Source organism: Eptesicus fuscus, chromosome 4 (assembly GCF_027574615.1).
Source record: "Eptesicus fuscus isolate TK198812 chromosome 4, DD_ASM_mEF_20220401, whole genome shotgun sequence".
Taxonomy (NCBI): domain Eukaryota; kingdom Metazoa; phylum Chordata; class Mammalia; order Chiroptera; family Vespertilionidae; genus Eptesicus; species Eptesicus fuscus.
The window spans coordinates 31,540,499-31,556,454 of record NC_072476.1 but is presented as its reverse complement, the minus strand read 5'-3'; the positions used below and the strand labels follow the sequence as shown (position 1 = coordinate 31,556,454).

Genomic DNA, 15,956 nt, shown 5'->3' with positions numbered 1-15,956 from the left:
ACAGTAGCAGAAATCATACTCAGTAAAATCTGTTTGATGAATCAAATCTTTAATGTAAATTCACATGGAAAAAAGACATGATTTTGGAAAAAATAATCTTGACTAAACAAAATGGAAAGTGAAAAAAATTAGAATTAGTTAACTGAAATATAGAAAATCAATTAAGGAATAAATCAATGGAATCCATTAAGGAAAATACTTTTGGCAAAATCTCAAAAATAGTTTGATAGTTTTATGTAAAAGTGCAATATCAAAATATTCTTAGAGCTCAAATGGTGGAGCCAGAACATCTTAAACCCTGTAGATTTCAGTGTAGCGTTCAAAGGGATGTTAGCTCTCAGTCCTCCACCCACCCAGGCTAGTGGTACCACTGATCTTCAGCTCATGGGGTTGTGTCATCTCTCAGAACCCTGTTGTGAGGTTCAGAAACTGCTCTCATCCCTCCTGCACTTGACCAGCATATGAGGGGCAGTTCTTGCCTGACCAGGGAGAGTGCTGTCTTTGGGAAGGAGATAAGTCTGAAGAAGATCCCTGTGGCTGAGTGTTTACCTGGATGCCAAGAGACAACCCCTTGAGCTACTGAATAAAGAGATAGAGATTGTAATGGGGAAATATACAGTAGGTGGGAGCTTAAGGATGGGGTGTGAGCGATAGACCAGATAGGTTGGAGCCAGTTTTTAGATTGGCTTAACGAAGTGGTTGGACTAGTCCCAAAGCCTGTCCTCTCTCCCCTGCACTCACCACCTCCAGAATGGCCTGCAGACAGGGCTTTCAGAAGCTGAGGACCTGACCCGAGGTGTGGGTGGGGAGGTCCTTCAGAACCTACACATGGAATCCTACAGGTGGAATCTATATGTATGACATCATGTCAAGAAGGCCCCATTGGTGACCACAGTAGTGAACAAGAAGGACAAGGTCCCTGTCCTAACAAGCCATACATTTCAGTGGGAGGAGACTGTTGATAAAGCCAACAAACAATGAGTGATAATGTCAGGTAATGACAAGTGAGGTGAAGACAAACTTATATTTTGAAAAAGATCACCCTGACTGCCATGTGAAGATTAGACTGTAGGGAGAAAGCAAGAAGTCCAATTGTCAAGTATTGTATAATCAGGAGAGGGATGATAATATCTTGGTCTAGAATTTTAACCCTGCAGATGGAAAGAAGTAGATGGATTTGGAATATATTTAGGTAGTAGAGCTAATAGAGTAGATGTGAAGAGTGGAGGGAAATAGGGATTAGTGATTTGGACTTCTGTAACTAGGTGGATAATGGTGCTATTTATTGAGACTGAGAAGACTAAAAGATAAACATGCATTAGAGGTGTGGGCATGTGTGAATTAAAAGCCCAATATTGGTTATGTTACATTTGAGATGCTAATTAGGCATCCAAGTGGAGTCAAGCTCAGTGGAGAAGTCAAGCAGGGATACAGTTTGGGACTCATTGGTATACAGGGGTGAGATGAATCAGCTAGACTCTAGATTTTAGAGTGGTGGTTCTCAACTAGCATTTTTAAAATTAAGCAATAATTTTCAGTTTACTAAATGAAACAGACCTACAACATAGTCTGCACGAATACAAAAGCCATCTATAGCAAGTGACAAGGAAACTGGGTAAAAGGGGGGAAAGCATTGGAAAAAAAGATTCTCTTGAAATAAAAAAAATCAAACCATTATTATAAAGGATGTTACCAAGAACTGATTTTCCCCATCTCATTGATGGAAGTCGACAAGAACATCTAGCACTTTGTGTTCACGTCAAATGTCAGATCAGAGCATCCTAACAAACAAAAAAGAAGCCCGTAATCTCCAAACCATATAACAGTATATCAATAACTAACTCCAGAGTTCAAATTCAAAAGAGGAGAAAATGGCAATTGAAAAGGTGATGTGGCAGTAATCCTGTGAATGGGTTTTTTATATCTCTTCTTCCTGGGGGACATTTGGCAACTCCTGTACTTTTTTGGTTGTTACAGCTGGATTGGGGGAGGTTTGCTACTGGCAACCACTGGGTGGAGTCCAGGGATGCTGCTAAACATCCTATGATGTACAGGTCAGCCCCCACAACAGAAGATTGTCTGGCCTCAAATATCAGTACTGCTGAGGTTGAGAAGCCCTTTCCTAGAATGAAAGTATAGATAGAGAAGAAAGGTGACTGACCAAGGGCATTCTTATGTGAAGATAGAGCCTCCCATAAAGAAGACAGCAGGAACAGAGGTAGGAGGGAAGCCTGGAGAGTGTGAGTGTGTGTGTGTGTGTGTGTGTGTGTGTGTGTACTTCTGGAAGTGGAGAGTACTGGGGAAGGAGGAATGCTCAAATGGGTTAAACGCAGCTAAGAAACTCCCATCATTTCAGCACATAGAGAAGTGACTAATGGATTAGGTGAGATGGACATTGTGATGACCTTGATAAGAACAGTTTCTGTGGTTTGATAGGGTTAGAAACTCCAGGGGAAAAGCTTGTGCCAATAGCCAACACTGAGCATTTATTTCCTCCCTGCTCCGAATACCTTATGTGTAATTTCATTAACCCACACACTACAAATAGGTACTATTATGCTCATTTTATAGAACTATTATGCTAATATTATCCCCATTTTACAGAGATGCAAACTGAGGCACACAGAGGCTAATTACCATAAGGTAGCTCATAATAAATGGCATAGCTAGGATTAGGATGTAGAGAGTTTGGAGGTGAGGAAGTGGAGACAGTGATTCAACACCACCCTTTTGAGAAGTCTTGCTGTAAAGAAGACAAAGATGGGTACAGATGATGTTTTGTGCTAATAGATCCATGTAGAGGTTGAAATTGATGGAGGGGAGGCTGAGAACAGAAGTTCTTGAGGAGGTGTCAAGGATTTGGCTCTCCCTGAGCATCATACTGTAACTGAAGTGGACCCTAACTGTTTTGATCAAGATTACCTACCTCTGGATTCAACTTCTCAATCGGTTCCTACTGGTGCTGGGCAGCTCCTTGCAGCCTCCACCCCTTGCTAAAAGGAGGCTTCCCTGCAGGGAGCTGCTCCACAGGCCCAGCCCTTCCCCTCCAGTGTCCTTGGAGCACCAGTCTTGCTCAGGAACCAGTATCTCAGCCCTGTAGTCAGGAGCCAAGGCCCAAGTTGGCCAGGCGATTTTGTCAGTACACATCAGCAATTCTCCACCCAACACTGACCTTCATGATCCTTATCAAAAGCCTCCTCAGGGTCTTCACTCATTACTCTCTCCCTGCTGTTGCCATACCCGTCTCCTTAAACTCTCTCAGGTACTGAATGTTCTTGCCTTCTTTTCCACCCTCTCTTCTGGCTAAGTCTTGCCTAGCCTCCTGTCTCAGCTTAGCTGTCACATCTCAGACAGCCTTTCTCTGATTCCCGAAATTAGGTTAGGTTCTCTCATTAGCTCCTCCTCCAACATGGGACACTGACAGTATAATGCTTTTCTTACTTGTGTTTTGTGTCCAATGTCTGCATTCCATGCTAGAATGTAACCTTCATGAAGGTAGGTCTAGTTTGCCACAGTTATTTTCAGTGCCTGGCATGTAGTAGGTGCTCAGTAATTATATGCTAAAAAACAAATGAACTGTTGACTATTTTATAGCTTGCTTGTTATTTACATAGTTCATATGTTATTATATAGTTCAATATTTTATTCTCTACACACATTTCACTACAAAATTTATTCTTATTTTTATCAATCTTTACCTGAGGATATTTTTTTCATTGATTATAGAGAGAGGGGAATGAAGAGAGGGGGAGAGGAAAAGGGAAAAAGAGGAGGAGAAGGGGAGAGGGAAAGAGGAGGAGGGGGAGGGGGAGGGGGAGGAGGAGGAGAGAGAGAGAGAGAGAGAGAGAGAGAGAGGTGAGAGATGAGAGGAAAACATTAAACAGCTGCCTCATGCATGAGCCCTGACTGGATCAAACCCACAACGTTTCAGTGTAGGGGACCATGCTCGAAACCATGGAGCCACAGCAGCCAGGGCTCACTACAGAATTTTGAGGCTTTCCTGATTATGTTCATGATTACTTCAATCTTTGCCTGAAGATGCATTAAGAAAGAGTTTAATTCAATATCTTACTTTTTGAATACTCATTTAAAATAGAAAGAGGTAATAAGCTTTACGTTATTGTTTCTTCCCTATAGGATGACTGATTTGGTTCTATGTGAACCAAAAGAGCTTTATAACATCTTGAATCAGGTCACAAAACTATCCAGATTGACTGAACCCAACTATCTCTGTTTATTGGGTAAGTACTTAAAAATATTTTGAGGATAGCACTCTTCAAACATTATTTTTGATGAACCAAAAAACTTTTGGGGATAGAGGAATAAATGACTAGAAATCAAACTTATTAGGCATAGTGTAAAATGCTGCTACTCATTCACATGACTTGGAAATCATTCCAGATTAAATCTAGATGTTCCTGAGTCCTCTTGTTTTAGTGAAATATAGCAAACATCTAACAGATATATAGCAACAGTAATAAACACCCATGTACTCAGATTTAACATAAATTAAATGTTACAGACACAGATGTACTCCTCTTCTGTTTCCCATCCTGAACCCACTTCTTTCCCTCCCCAAAGATAACTGCTTCTATACTTTTACATTTTTACTGCATATGCAGGCATCCCAAAATAATGTGTTTAAATATTTACACAAATAGTATCATAATGTACAATCATTATGCAACTTACTTTATTTGGCTTAAAATTATATTTTTGAGATCCCCCCATGTCTAAATGTGAAGATCTAATGTATTTACTTTGACTGTTAGTTATGATATGGATCTATTCCTAATTGACTGCAATGTGTTGCTTGCATTGTGTGCCTCTAATGGATAGTGCTGCAATGAACAACTTTGTGCATCCCTCCTTATTCATGTGCAGCAGTTTACCTCCCTATGGTATAGGCTTTAAAGTAAGTCCGTGAACAGGGAAACAGTAACATAATATTCCTGGGTCCCCATGATCTCCATGTTTACAGGTGACTGTTATACATGCTCAAGTTTGGAACCGTGATAAGAGGGAATACTCTGTCTTTACTCTCAAAAGTTGAAATTTGACTTTTAAAGTTACTTTCTTCCATAGAAAATATATTATTCTGAAATAGTCTAATAACATCTCTACCTGCCACAAATATTTATTTTTTATTGTGGTAATTTGTACATATAAAATTTATCATTTTAAAGTGTACAGTTCAGTGACATTAAAGTACATTCACATTGTTGTGCAACTGTTGCCACTCAGTCTGGCTCCAGAACTTTTTCATCATCCCAAGTTGAAATGCTGTGTCCATTATTTCATTTTTAAACAAGAATGATTTTCATGGTTAAAGTCATGGCTCCTACCCTCAGTATCTTCTCTTGCTTTCCTACCCAGCTAACTTTAGTTTCACTCGTTTCTATTTATTTATATTGTTTAAAATCTTTATAGCTGAGACTATTAAAGATGCCTCCCCCCTCCCCCCCCGCCGCCCCGTTATCCCCTTCACCAGGATCCCGTCCCACCCCAGGCCTTCACCACCCTATTGTCTGTATCCATGTTTATTGCATGTAATATTATATTTAAGATCATTTTTTCTTGAATAATTGCATGTAACATTATTATATTTAAGATCATTTTTCTTGAAATGTTAACGTTTATTACATGTAACATTTTTATATTTAAAATCGTTTTTCTTGAAAAAAATAAATTTTCACTTCTAAAAAAAAGTAGTAGGTACAAATTTTAATCAGTAATATACTCTTGCAATAGGGAGTTTGCAGAGTTTACTGGTGTTTTATTATTTTTTTATTTTTTATATTTTTATTGATTTCAGAGAGTAAGGGAGAGGGGGAGAGAGAGAGATAGAAACATCAATGATGAGAATCATTGATTGGCTGCCTCCTGCATGCCCCCCACTGGGGATTGAGCCCACAACCTAGGCATATGCCCTGACTGGGAATCGAACCTGTGACTTCTTGGTTCCTGGGTCAGTGCTCAACTGCTGAGCAACACCCAGCGGGGCGTGACTGGTGTTTTATTTTTTTATTTTTTATTTTTTTAAATTTCTTTATTGATTAAGGTATCACATATTTGTCCTCGTCCCCCCATTTCCATCCCACCCCCCTCCCCACACATGCCCCCACCCTCCTGTTGCCCTTAACCACTGGTTGGGCTCATATGTCTGCAATGACTGGTGTTTTAAAGGGAGACTGAGGGAGTACGGTGTGGGGCAAATAGGGGCTCCGTAGAGTCAGGGAAGTGAAAAATCACAAAAAGGGGATGAGGGCCGAAACCGGTTTGGCTCAGTGGATAGAGCATCGGTCTGTGGACTCAAGGGTCCCAGGTTCGATTCCGGTCAAGGGCATGTACCTTGGTTGCGGGCACATCCCCAGTAGGGGGTATGCAAGAGGCAGCTGATCGATGTTTCTCTCTCATTGATATTTCTAACTCTCTATCCCTCTCTCTTCCTCTCTGTAAGAAATCAATAAAAAATATATTTAAAAAAAGGGGGGGCAATGGGGACTAGTCCAAGTGAAATCCATCTAGGTTTGCTAACTAGCACTCATCAAAGTAAGGCTTCTATCTCCCCAGAGTCTGGGAGACAGGGCCCCTATCTTCAGGTGTTGGGGGGAACAACCAATTAAGTTTTGTGGGAGTCTTGAATTTTCTTAGATAGTTTAAGGGGGACAGGGGTTATTCTAGGATGTGACCTTGAGCTGTTTTTACTTTTTCACAGAGAGGAAGGGAGAGGGACAGAGAGCCAGAAACATCGATGAGAGAGAAACATAGATCAGCTGCCTCCTGCACACCCTCCACTGGGGATGCGCCCGCAATCAAGGTACATGCCCTTGACCGGAATTGAACCTGGGACCCTTCAGTCCACAGGCCGACTCTCTATCCAGTGAGCCAAACCGGTCAGGGCTGTTTTTCAAGATGTCTTAAAATAGCCCTAGCCGGTTTGGCTCAGTGGATAGAGAATCAGCCTGTGGACTGAAGGGTCCCAGGTTTGATTCCAGTCAAGGGCATGTACTTTGGTTGCGGGCACATCCCCAGTAGGGGGCATGCAGGAGGCATCTGATCGATGTTTCTCATCGTGTTTCTAACTCTCTATCCCTCTCCCTTCCTCTCCGCAAAAAAAATCAATTAAAAAAATGTCTTAAAATAAAGATATCTTCAGATGTCTGAAGTTTTTTTCTCCTCCATTGGTTTATGAGTTCTTTATAATTCTGGGTACAGGTCTTCTGTTAGTTATTTGTGTTACAGATATTTTCTTTATTCTGTGGCTTGCCCTTTTACCTTCTGAATATTGTATTTTGATGAAAAGAGATAGAAGTTCTTAATTTGAAGGATTAAATTTGTCAATATTTTCTTTTATGGTTAATGCTTTCGTATGTTTTAAAAATAGACTTTGTTTTTTTAGGTTTTATGTTCACTTTTAGCACAGCAAAATTGAAAAGGAAGTACAGAGAGTTTCTATATATTCCCTGCCCCCAGATAGCCTCCCCAGCTATCAACATCCAGTACCATGACAGTATATATAATTGATGAAGCTACTTTGACCCGTCATTATCATCTAAAGTCCATAGTTTACATTAGGGTTCACTCTTAGTGTTATGCATTCTGTGGGGTTGGACAAATATATAATAACATATATCCATCATTATAGCATTATACAGAATAGTTTCACTGCTCTTACTAGTACAATTCTCTCTTCCCACTAACCCCTGGAAACCACTGATTATTTTACTGTCTCCACAGTTTTGCCTTTTCAGGAATGTCATATAGTCAGAATCATACAATATGTAGCCTTTTCAGATTGGCTTCTTTCACTTATATATGCATTTAACTTTCCTCTGTCTTTTTATGGCTTAGTAGCAGTTTTCTTTTTAGCACTGCATAATATTTCATTGTCTGGATCTATCATAGTTTATCTACTAGAGGCCTGGTGCACAAAATTCATGCACGGAGGCGGCGGGGGGGGGGGGGCGGTTTCCCTCAGCTCAGCCTGCACCCTCTCCAACTGGGGACCCTTTGGGCCTAAACCAACAGTCGGACATCCCTCTTGCAATCTGGGACAGCTGCCTCCTAACTGCTCACCTGCCTGCCTGCCTGATTGCCCCTAACTGCCTCTGCCTGCCAGCCTGATCACCCCTAACTGCCCTCCCCTGCTGTCCTGGTTGCCCCCAACTGCCCTCCCCTGCCGGCCTTATTTCACCTCCAATGGCCCTTCCCTGCCGGCCTGATCTCGCCCCCAACTGCCCTCCTCTGCTGGCCAAGTTGATTCTGATTGGTCGGTTTCTATGCCAGTGTCAAAAGCTCCACCTCCTAGGCAGCCATTGACTCCCCACAGCACCCAGATTTGGTTCTGATTGTCGGTGTCTATGCCAGTCAGCGTCAGAAGCTCTGCCTTCTAGTCAGCCATTGGTTCTTCACAGCACCCACATTTGGTTCTGATTGGTCGGTTCCTATGCTAGTCAGCATCTCCGGGCCTATCTCTGGGCCTGATCAGAGAGGTGGGGCTTAATAGCAGGCTCCCACCCCCCCCCCCCCCCCCCCCCCCAGAAGCTGAGAGAGAAAGAAAAGCCCAGCTGCTGGTAAAGCTCAGAAAGAGGGAGAGAAAGAGAGAGGAAAGTACTGATCAACAACTGCCACTGAGGCTGCGGATCAGACCCTGCCTTTCTCTCTGGGTCTCAGCCCCCTGGGCAGTCAGTGTTGGGTCGCCCCAGCAACCCAGCGCTGACTGAAGGACTTACGATTGGTCAGCCTTCGGTTGTGATTGGTGGTTACAGCCCTGTCCTTTTATATATTAGATATATATTAGGCACATCTTGATTGCATCTAAGTTTTGGCAATTCTGAATAAAACTGCTATAAACATCTATGTGTAGGCTTTTGTGTGAAGAAATACAGGGGTAAAATAAAAGGAATATGATTGCTGATAAGAATATGTTAAGTTTTGCTAGAAACTGCCAAACTGTCTGCCAAATGGTCATTCCATTTTGCCATCCCATCAGCAATGAATGAGAGTGTCTGTTGTTCCACATCCTCACCAGCCTTGGGTGTTGTCCATGTTTTGGATTTTTGACATTCTAATAGGTGTGAAGTGGTATTTCAGTGTTGTTTTAATTTTCCATTCCCTTCTGATATATGATATTTAACATCTTTTCATATGTTTATTTGCCATCTGTATAGCTTCTTTGGAAAGATGTCTGTTCATATCTTTTGCCCATTTTTTAATTAGGTTGTTTGTTTTCTTATTATTGAACATTAGGAACTCTATTTTGGATAACAGTCATATGTAGCATTTATGCATAAGGCTTAATTTCTGTTCCATGTTCCCCCAACTTTAAGGAGCATCAATAATGCACCTTGCCAGGAGCATTAGAACCTTAGCTCCTAGGTTCTAGGGTCTAAAATCCCATGGGGGCATTTAGAATGCACTCACTCTGGCTTTGATTTCTCCGCTCCTCATTTTTTGGGGGCCTCAGAGAAAACTGCCCCTAAATCAAGATACAGAGTCTCACTACCCCTTAAGGAGATGTGTGGTTGTGATGGGGCAGGTGAGTCTTGGTGTGGGCAGCTCAGAATAGTGGAACAACACCTTGAGTTTTAAGCTGACAGTAGCTATAACTTATCGGCCAAAAAAATATATGATGATGATGTGAATTTTCTAAGTAGTTTGGCCATGTGCTTACTCTTCCTTTTCAGATGTGCGTTCCAAACAGGAGTATGATGAAAGCCATGTGATTACAGCCCGTCGAGTGAAGAAGGTATCCTGATATCATCAGAATCTGGGGCAGGCTGGCTGTCTTACAGAAGATGGGAAGAGTGGGAAGTTTTATCGTAGATCCAGGAAGTGGCATCTACTGTTGGACACTTTGGGCAGCAGGGGCAGGACCACCCTTGTGCATCCAACATGAGGGTCTCCCACACTTCTCACGTACTCCCTAGGGTGTCCCTCCCACCACCATGGTCAACAGCTTCATTAAACAAATATTGATTTAATTCCTTTATGTGCCAGGCACTGTTCCAAACCCTGGCGATAGAACAAAATACAAGATGCCCTTAATTCATTGTCTCTACCCTCTTCGAGCTTTTGTTCTACTTAGGGAACAGACCATAGGTGAGTCTGTTCCATATACATTTGTCCAATATGGTTTATTCTACTTAAGGAATAAACCATATGTTTACTGTAACTCAAAGATTGAAACTGCTCCCTCCTATCAGATCCCTTCCCATCTTCCTTTCTCCATCCATCTATTTAAAAAGACAAAGCCCTTCTTTAGCAGTCACCATGCCTGACTCTGGGAGTGAGGCCCTTTTCTCTACCTCCACTGGTTATCTTCTTTCTCAAGACATTGTCATGCCTGGCAGCCTTCACTCAGGATCCATCTCTGATCTCTGCAGTCCTGACCACATTCTCTGCCCTTGACTTCCAGGTTCTTTCTTGCCTCCCTGGTTCCTTCTCTGTCTCTTTGGTTCAGCTTCATTTTCTCCTGCTTCATATAAAGAAAACCACTGTGCTATCTAGACAACATAATTGTCTCCTTCAGATCTATTAGTATACTTTCTAGCTCAAAGATCTTACCCAAGCTCCCAGCTTCAAGTATGCACATAGTTGAGCTATCCTGTCAATTTTACTTCTAAAAGTTTATCTCATAAAATTCCCACGGCCACTTTGGGTATTCTAACTCTAGCTCTTTCCCAGATATAACTCGACGGGGAGCATGGGCCCTGGCTCATGTATTTTTCCAGGATAAGCTTGCTGCCTAACATCCTTTCCCAAACCCAATCCATCAATCCATCTTTATCTGTTTTTTTTTTGTGTGTGTGTGTGTGTGTGTGGTTTGTTGTTTGTTTTGTTGTGTGTGTGTGTGTGTGTGTGTTTCTGTAGGTTTTTTGTTTGTTTGTTTGTTTGTTTTGCCCTTGGATTTTTCAACTCTCTGGCTCCATTCCTCTAGCTCTAAATCCCCTGCGTTTCCTTCTTTGCTTTTTGTTGCCTATTCAGAGCCCCTTCATGATGCATGGCCTTCAGTTTTCAACTCAGCTCTCAAGTCTGCATATCCCTTTGATTCTGGCAGCACCCCCAACTCTGGAAATGAGCCATTCTCTCTGGCTCAGCCCTTCAGAACCCTTAGACAGACTGACACCTCTTGCCTCCTTCACCAATGTTTTTGCCAGCAGATTGCAGCCTTTAGTGAACTCCCAGCCCCAGCAGGACACAGAACCTCTCAACCTGATGCACCTCCCTCTCCAGCCTTATCTCCAGCATACTTCTTTCACCTAACATCTCAATAGCATTGCCCTGTTGTGTTTCTTTGGTTCTAAGATGCCCATACCCCTAGCCCCTCATATTGTCACATTTCTTAAATTAGAATGTACCCTACAATTGATTTGCCTCAAAAACACATCTATTATTTTCTGCCTGGCACTCCCTCCCTCCCCGCCCCTTTTTGAGGGGGGATTTATTCTCTCCCTGCTCAAACCAGGGGGGCTCTAGTGGTGCTCAGTACAATAGTATCCAAACCCTGGCCACAAATCAGTCAAGGATAAAAACTGAACAGCTTAGAATTAGAATTAAAGAAGGCAGCTCTTTCTATTTTGGTAGTGAAGTTTGGAGGATGGGAGTCTGAGCATCGCTATCGCTGGTGGCCATGACTTGGGCCTCAGAAAAAGTTGTCTGAGAAGGTGAAGTCAGGGTGCAGGAGAAGCAGAGGAGGAGAGTCTGAGAGGGAGGTCTGGGCTTTATAGCCCTGGTTCAGGTTTTACTCGGGACCAGTTGCTCCCTGCCCTACCTGAAGTATTGTTGTATGCCAATAAATCCCTCTTTTTATGTACATTCCTGATTGCAACTGTTCTTAAATTGGTGGTGCATCTTATAACCAATGGTCTCTTAAGATCTAGGAAATAGAATCCATGCGGATTCTGAACATACTGCTCTCTCTGAGCACAGAGTAGGGGTATGCTTTGCTCATTATTGCATCCTGGGTGCTCTCTCTGGTTCCTGACATCAGGTTGGTACTCCATAGCTATTTGTTGACTAAAGGTAATGACTATAAGCTGTTCCTTCTGCCTCAAACACCCCTCCAGTCCTTGTCCATCTGGCAAATTTCCACTTGCCTCTGCAGCCTCATCTTAAATGCCTCCTACCCTGTGCGCCTTTCTGACTCCTCCAGACCAACTCAGGCAATTTCCTTTAAAAAATTTTTTTTATGAAACCATGAACCAAGAGGTCACTGGTTCAGTCCCAGGTCAAAGCACATGCCTGCGTTGTAGGCTCAATCCCCAGTAGGGGGCATGCAGAAGGTAGCCAATCAATGTTTCTCTCTCATCAATGTTTCTATCTCTCTCCCTCTTCCTTCCTCTCTCTCTAAAAAAAATCAATGAAAACATATTTTTAAAGAAATCTCTGTATTTCAGCCCTGACCAGTTTGGCTCAGTGGATAGAGTGCCGGCCTGAGGACTGAGGGGTCCCAGGTTCAATTCCAGTCAAGGGCATGTACCTTGGTTGTGGGCACATCCGCAGTGGGAGGTGTGCAGGAGGCAGCTGATCAATGTTTCTCTCTCATCGATGTTTCTACCTCTTTATCCATCTCCCTTCCTCTCTGTAAAAAATCAAAATATATATATTTTAAAATCTCTATATTCCAGAACCTACAGTGTAAGTGCAAAGTAGGTCCTGAACAAATGTTTATTGAATAACTGAATGAATGTCCAGCCACACCTCTCCCTGCTCTCCCATTTGCTCCACTTTTCCCTTTGCTTATGCTTTTTTCCACACCCAGAACCCCCCTTTCCTCATTATCACCTGAATAAATCCTGCTCATAATCTGAGCACCAACGGTCTGCTAATTCCTGTAGACAAATATGATTTCTCCACTTCAAGTTCCAGAGAACTTCCCTGGTCTGTACCTGTACGGGCCTTATCTCTCTCTCTTGTAGAGTAGATGTGTGCTTGTCCTAGCCCACATGCAGGTCTTCTGTCAGGGCCTATATGTCAACCAGACAGGTCCCAAGGGACAGAGTAAGACTCAGGTTCCCCTGAGTTAGGGGGGACTTTCGGGAAGCATTGAGAACAAATGAGGACTAACCTCCAGGCCGGTGCCTTGCCAGGTCTCTGGAGCTCTGGAATACCCTTTAGGATCTTAGGCAAGTCTGGTTCTTCGAGCTCATTTCCTTGTGGGCAGAACGCAACCCTTGTTCTTGCCCTTGTGTCCACCATGATAGTGACTCAACCACTTCCTGACTATTCTTCATGACCTCATGGACCTGTTTGCCCATTCCTTCCTTTAACCATATTTGTAGCCTAACGTGCCAGGCATTGTTCTAGAAATCCAGGATACATCAGTGTTCCTGCTCTCACAAAACTTATATTTGAGCTTACAGTTGGCCTCATTTTATCTGCTTGCTCATGACTTCTGCTTATTCAAATCTGCTTATGAGGGATTTTGGCTTTGGCCCCTATCAACAACCACTTGCCCCCAGAGATAGGATATGTTAGTTCAGTTGGTGAGTCAGTAGGCAAACTGTTCTTTGGCCAGGCACTTACTTCTGGTCCAGTCAGCTGTGGTCAGCTTTTCATAGCAGGGGATGTGGGTGTGGAAGATCCTTGGAATTTAGTAGACTCTCCAGTCAACGCTCAGTGGTCTGTGCCCATGTACAGTCAGGAAAACAGGCACAGTCCTACCTCCTGCTCCTCCTGGTGCTGATGTGCAGGGAATATTTGCTTATCTGAACCCACCTGTCAACAGGCTTCTCTTGTGGTTTCTTTAGAAGGGAGATAAATATCTTATCCCGGAGTCTGTGGATCTAGAGTGTGTGAAGTACTGTGTGGTGTATGATAACAATTCCAGCTGCCTGGACCTAATCCTAAAAGATGACAGTGACAACTCTGGCAGTAGTAAAAACGGTAGGTTTTACACTAGCCATAAGAATAAGTTAACAGTTATTGAATACTTTTGACACATGCCAGGAACCATGTCAGGTGCTCTCCCTGGGTCAACTCATGCAGTCTGCAGTACATCCCTATGAGGATGGCAGTATGAAGAACTGGGAAGAGCTCTGAACCTGCCACCGTTTCAGAGATGCTGGCTGAAGACATGAGGCTCCTGGGTCAAAGACAAAGTCAGAGCAATAGAAGTAACCAGAATGTCTTCATTTTCCTGCACTTGTGCCCAAGTCCCAGTTCTCACAGGGTGACATGAAGACAGCCAAGTACACTTATTCACATAGTACATTGTATTTTAGAAGAACTCTGAGCTTAGGAGGCCTGAATCTTTTATAATGGGCAGAAGCCTACCCATCATTGGCTCCGGAGGAAAAACAGTCTATCTTCTAAAGCTGTTGGTTATATAAATATCCTTGAAAAGCCACTGCCTTGTTTAAAGGACATGTCAAGATGTGAGAGAACATGGATAATTGTCTCCTAATAGGTAACATCCCCATTTTATAAATGGGGAAATTAGGGCCCAGAAAGGCAAAGTAACTTGCCCAAGATCTCACACCTAGAGAGTTATCTATTGCCATATAGCAAACTACCTCCAAACTCAGTAGCTTGATATAACAAACAGTAATTATCTCATAGTTTCTGTGAGTCCAGAATTCAGGGGCAGCTTAGCTGGCAGGTTCTGGTACAGTGTCAGTCCTGAGGTTTTAGTCAAGATGTCAGCCAAGTTTGCTGTCGTTGGAAGGTCTGACTAGGCCAGGATGATCTCCATCTGAGATTACTCTCTCACATAACTATAGCCAGGAGGCCTCAGTTTCATTCTGGCTGTTGGTAGGAGACTTTAGTTCCTCACCCCATATACCTCTCCATAGGACTGCTTGCATGGCCTCGTGACATGGCAGCTGGTAAACCTCCCCTGCCCCCCTGCCCCAGAGTGAGTGATGAGAGAGAGAGAGAGAGAGAGAGAGAGAGAGAGAGAGAGAGAGAGAGAGAGAAAGGGAAAGCCACATGCCTTTTATGACCTAGTCTTGGGGCTTATACACAGTCGCTTCCACCACATTCTATTCATTAGAGGGAAGTCACTGAGTATAGTCTACCGTCAAGGGGAAGGGAATTAGACTCAACCTTTTAAAGGGAGGCATTTGAAAGAATTTGTGGACTTTAAAAAAAAAACCACACAACACACCTAGTAAGTGGTGGCAGGATTCAAACCTACATACTTTGGCTCTGTCCAGTCTTTTAAGGCCTGGGTAGTGATGTTGGAAAACAGTACAAAGTCACTCAAGCCCTGAGCTGGAGCATTAAAATGTGATTCATTCTAATGTGCTTTACTGATGTTCCACAGCAATCTCCATTCAGCCACTGCTTTGGGCTGACCACCCCTGGCCATTGACATGGGGCTCTGCTGTTTGTGGCTCAGTCACTAATATGTGTAGGTGGGTCTATGAGCTGGGGCATTCACACAAATGGTCACTGGGTGGCACTAGGTTTCCACTTTTAATAAAGCCAGTCTTCCTAGGAGGTCCTTAGCCAGGAAATTATCTTCCCCAAACTCTCACAGTCTGCAGTACATTCCTATGAGGGTGGGTCTGGTCTGCTAATCCTAGGATGTAGGCTGGACCCTAAAACCCTAGGGAGCAGTGATCAATAAAAATAACCCTCTCTACATTCTATAACTGACCTCACTGTGCTATGCAGCCCTGTTCTCACTGAGTAGGTAACTACAATCACAAAACAACAGCAAAACAATAAAAACCAAAACCACTCATGCACACACCTTGCCCACTCAAGACAACTTTTCTCCTTTACAGTGGAATCTTTCAGGTAAATTCAGTCTTTGGGGTAAAAGACCATATCAAGGTTTCTCTCACCACCCCTTTCTCCTTTCCACTGTTAAGCACCCACCTCCCTGACCCTCAAAAAATTCTGGGAAAGATTTCCTTGAGGGGGAACCTTCATCACATCCTTGAAGCAGGTGTTGGTCTCTATGTAGTCCTTTTCTGCTGGCCTCTGGAAGAGGTGCAGCTCAG

General features: G+C 43.1%; 1 protein-coding gene across 3 annotated transcripts in view; it reads left to right on the top strand.

Moving 5' to 3' along the window:
• Positions 1-895: 895 nt before the first annotated feature.
• The window catches only part of STYXL1 (serine/threonine/tyrosine interacting like 1), a 48,084-nt gene continuing 33,023 nt past the window's right edge, over positions 896-15,956 (top strand). The window contains exons 1-4 of one of the 3 annotated variants that reach the window (XM_028145312.2): positions 896-994; positions 4,138-4,241; positions 9,690-9,751; positions 13,755-13,890. In XM_028145312.2, coding sequence (XP_028001113.2) covers positions 978-994; positions 4,138-4,241; positions 9,690-9,751; positions 13,755-13,890 — 319 coding nt within the window. In that variant the 5' untranslated portion in view covers positions 896-977. Of the gene's footprint in view, positions 995-2,134; positions 2,219-4,137; positions 4,242-9,689; positions 9,752-13,754; positions 13,891-15,956 lie in introns of those variants that run through there. The other 2 variants (XM_028145313.2, XM_054714857.1) reach the window with 2 other exon arrangements.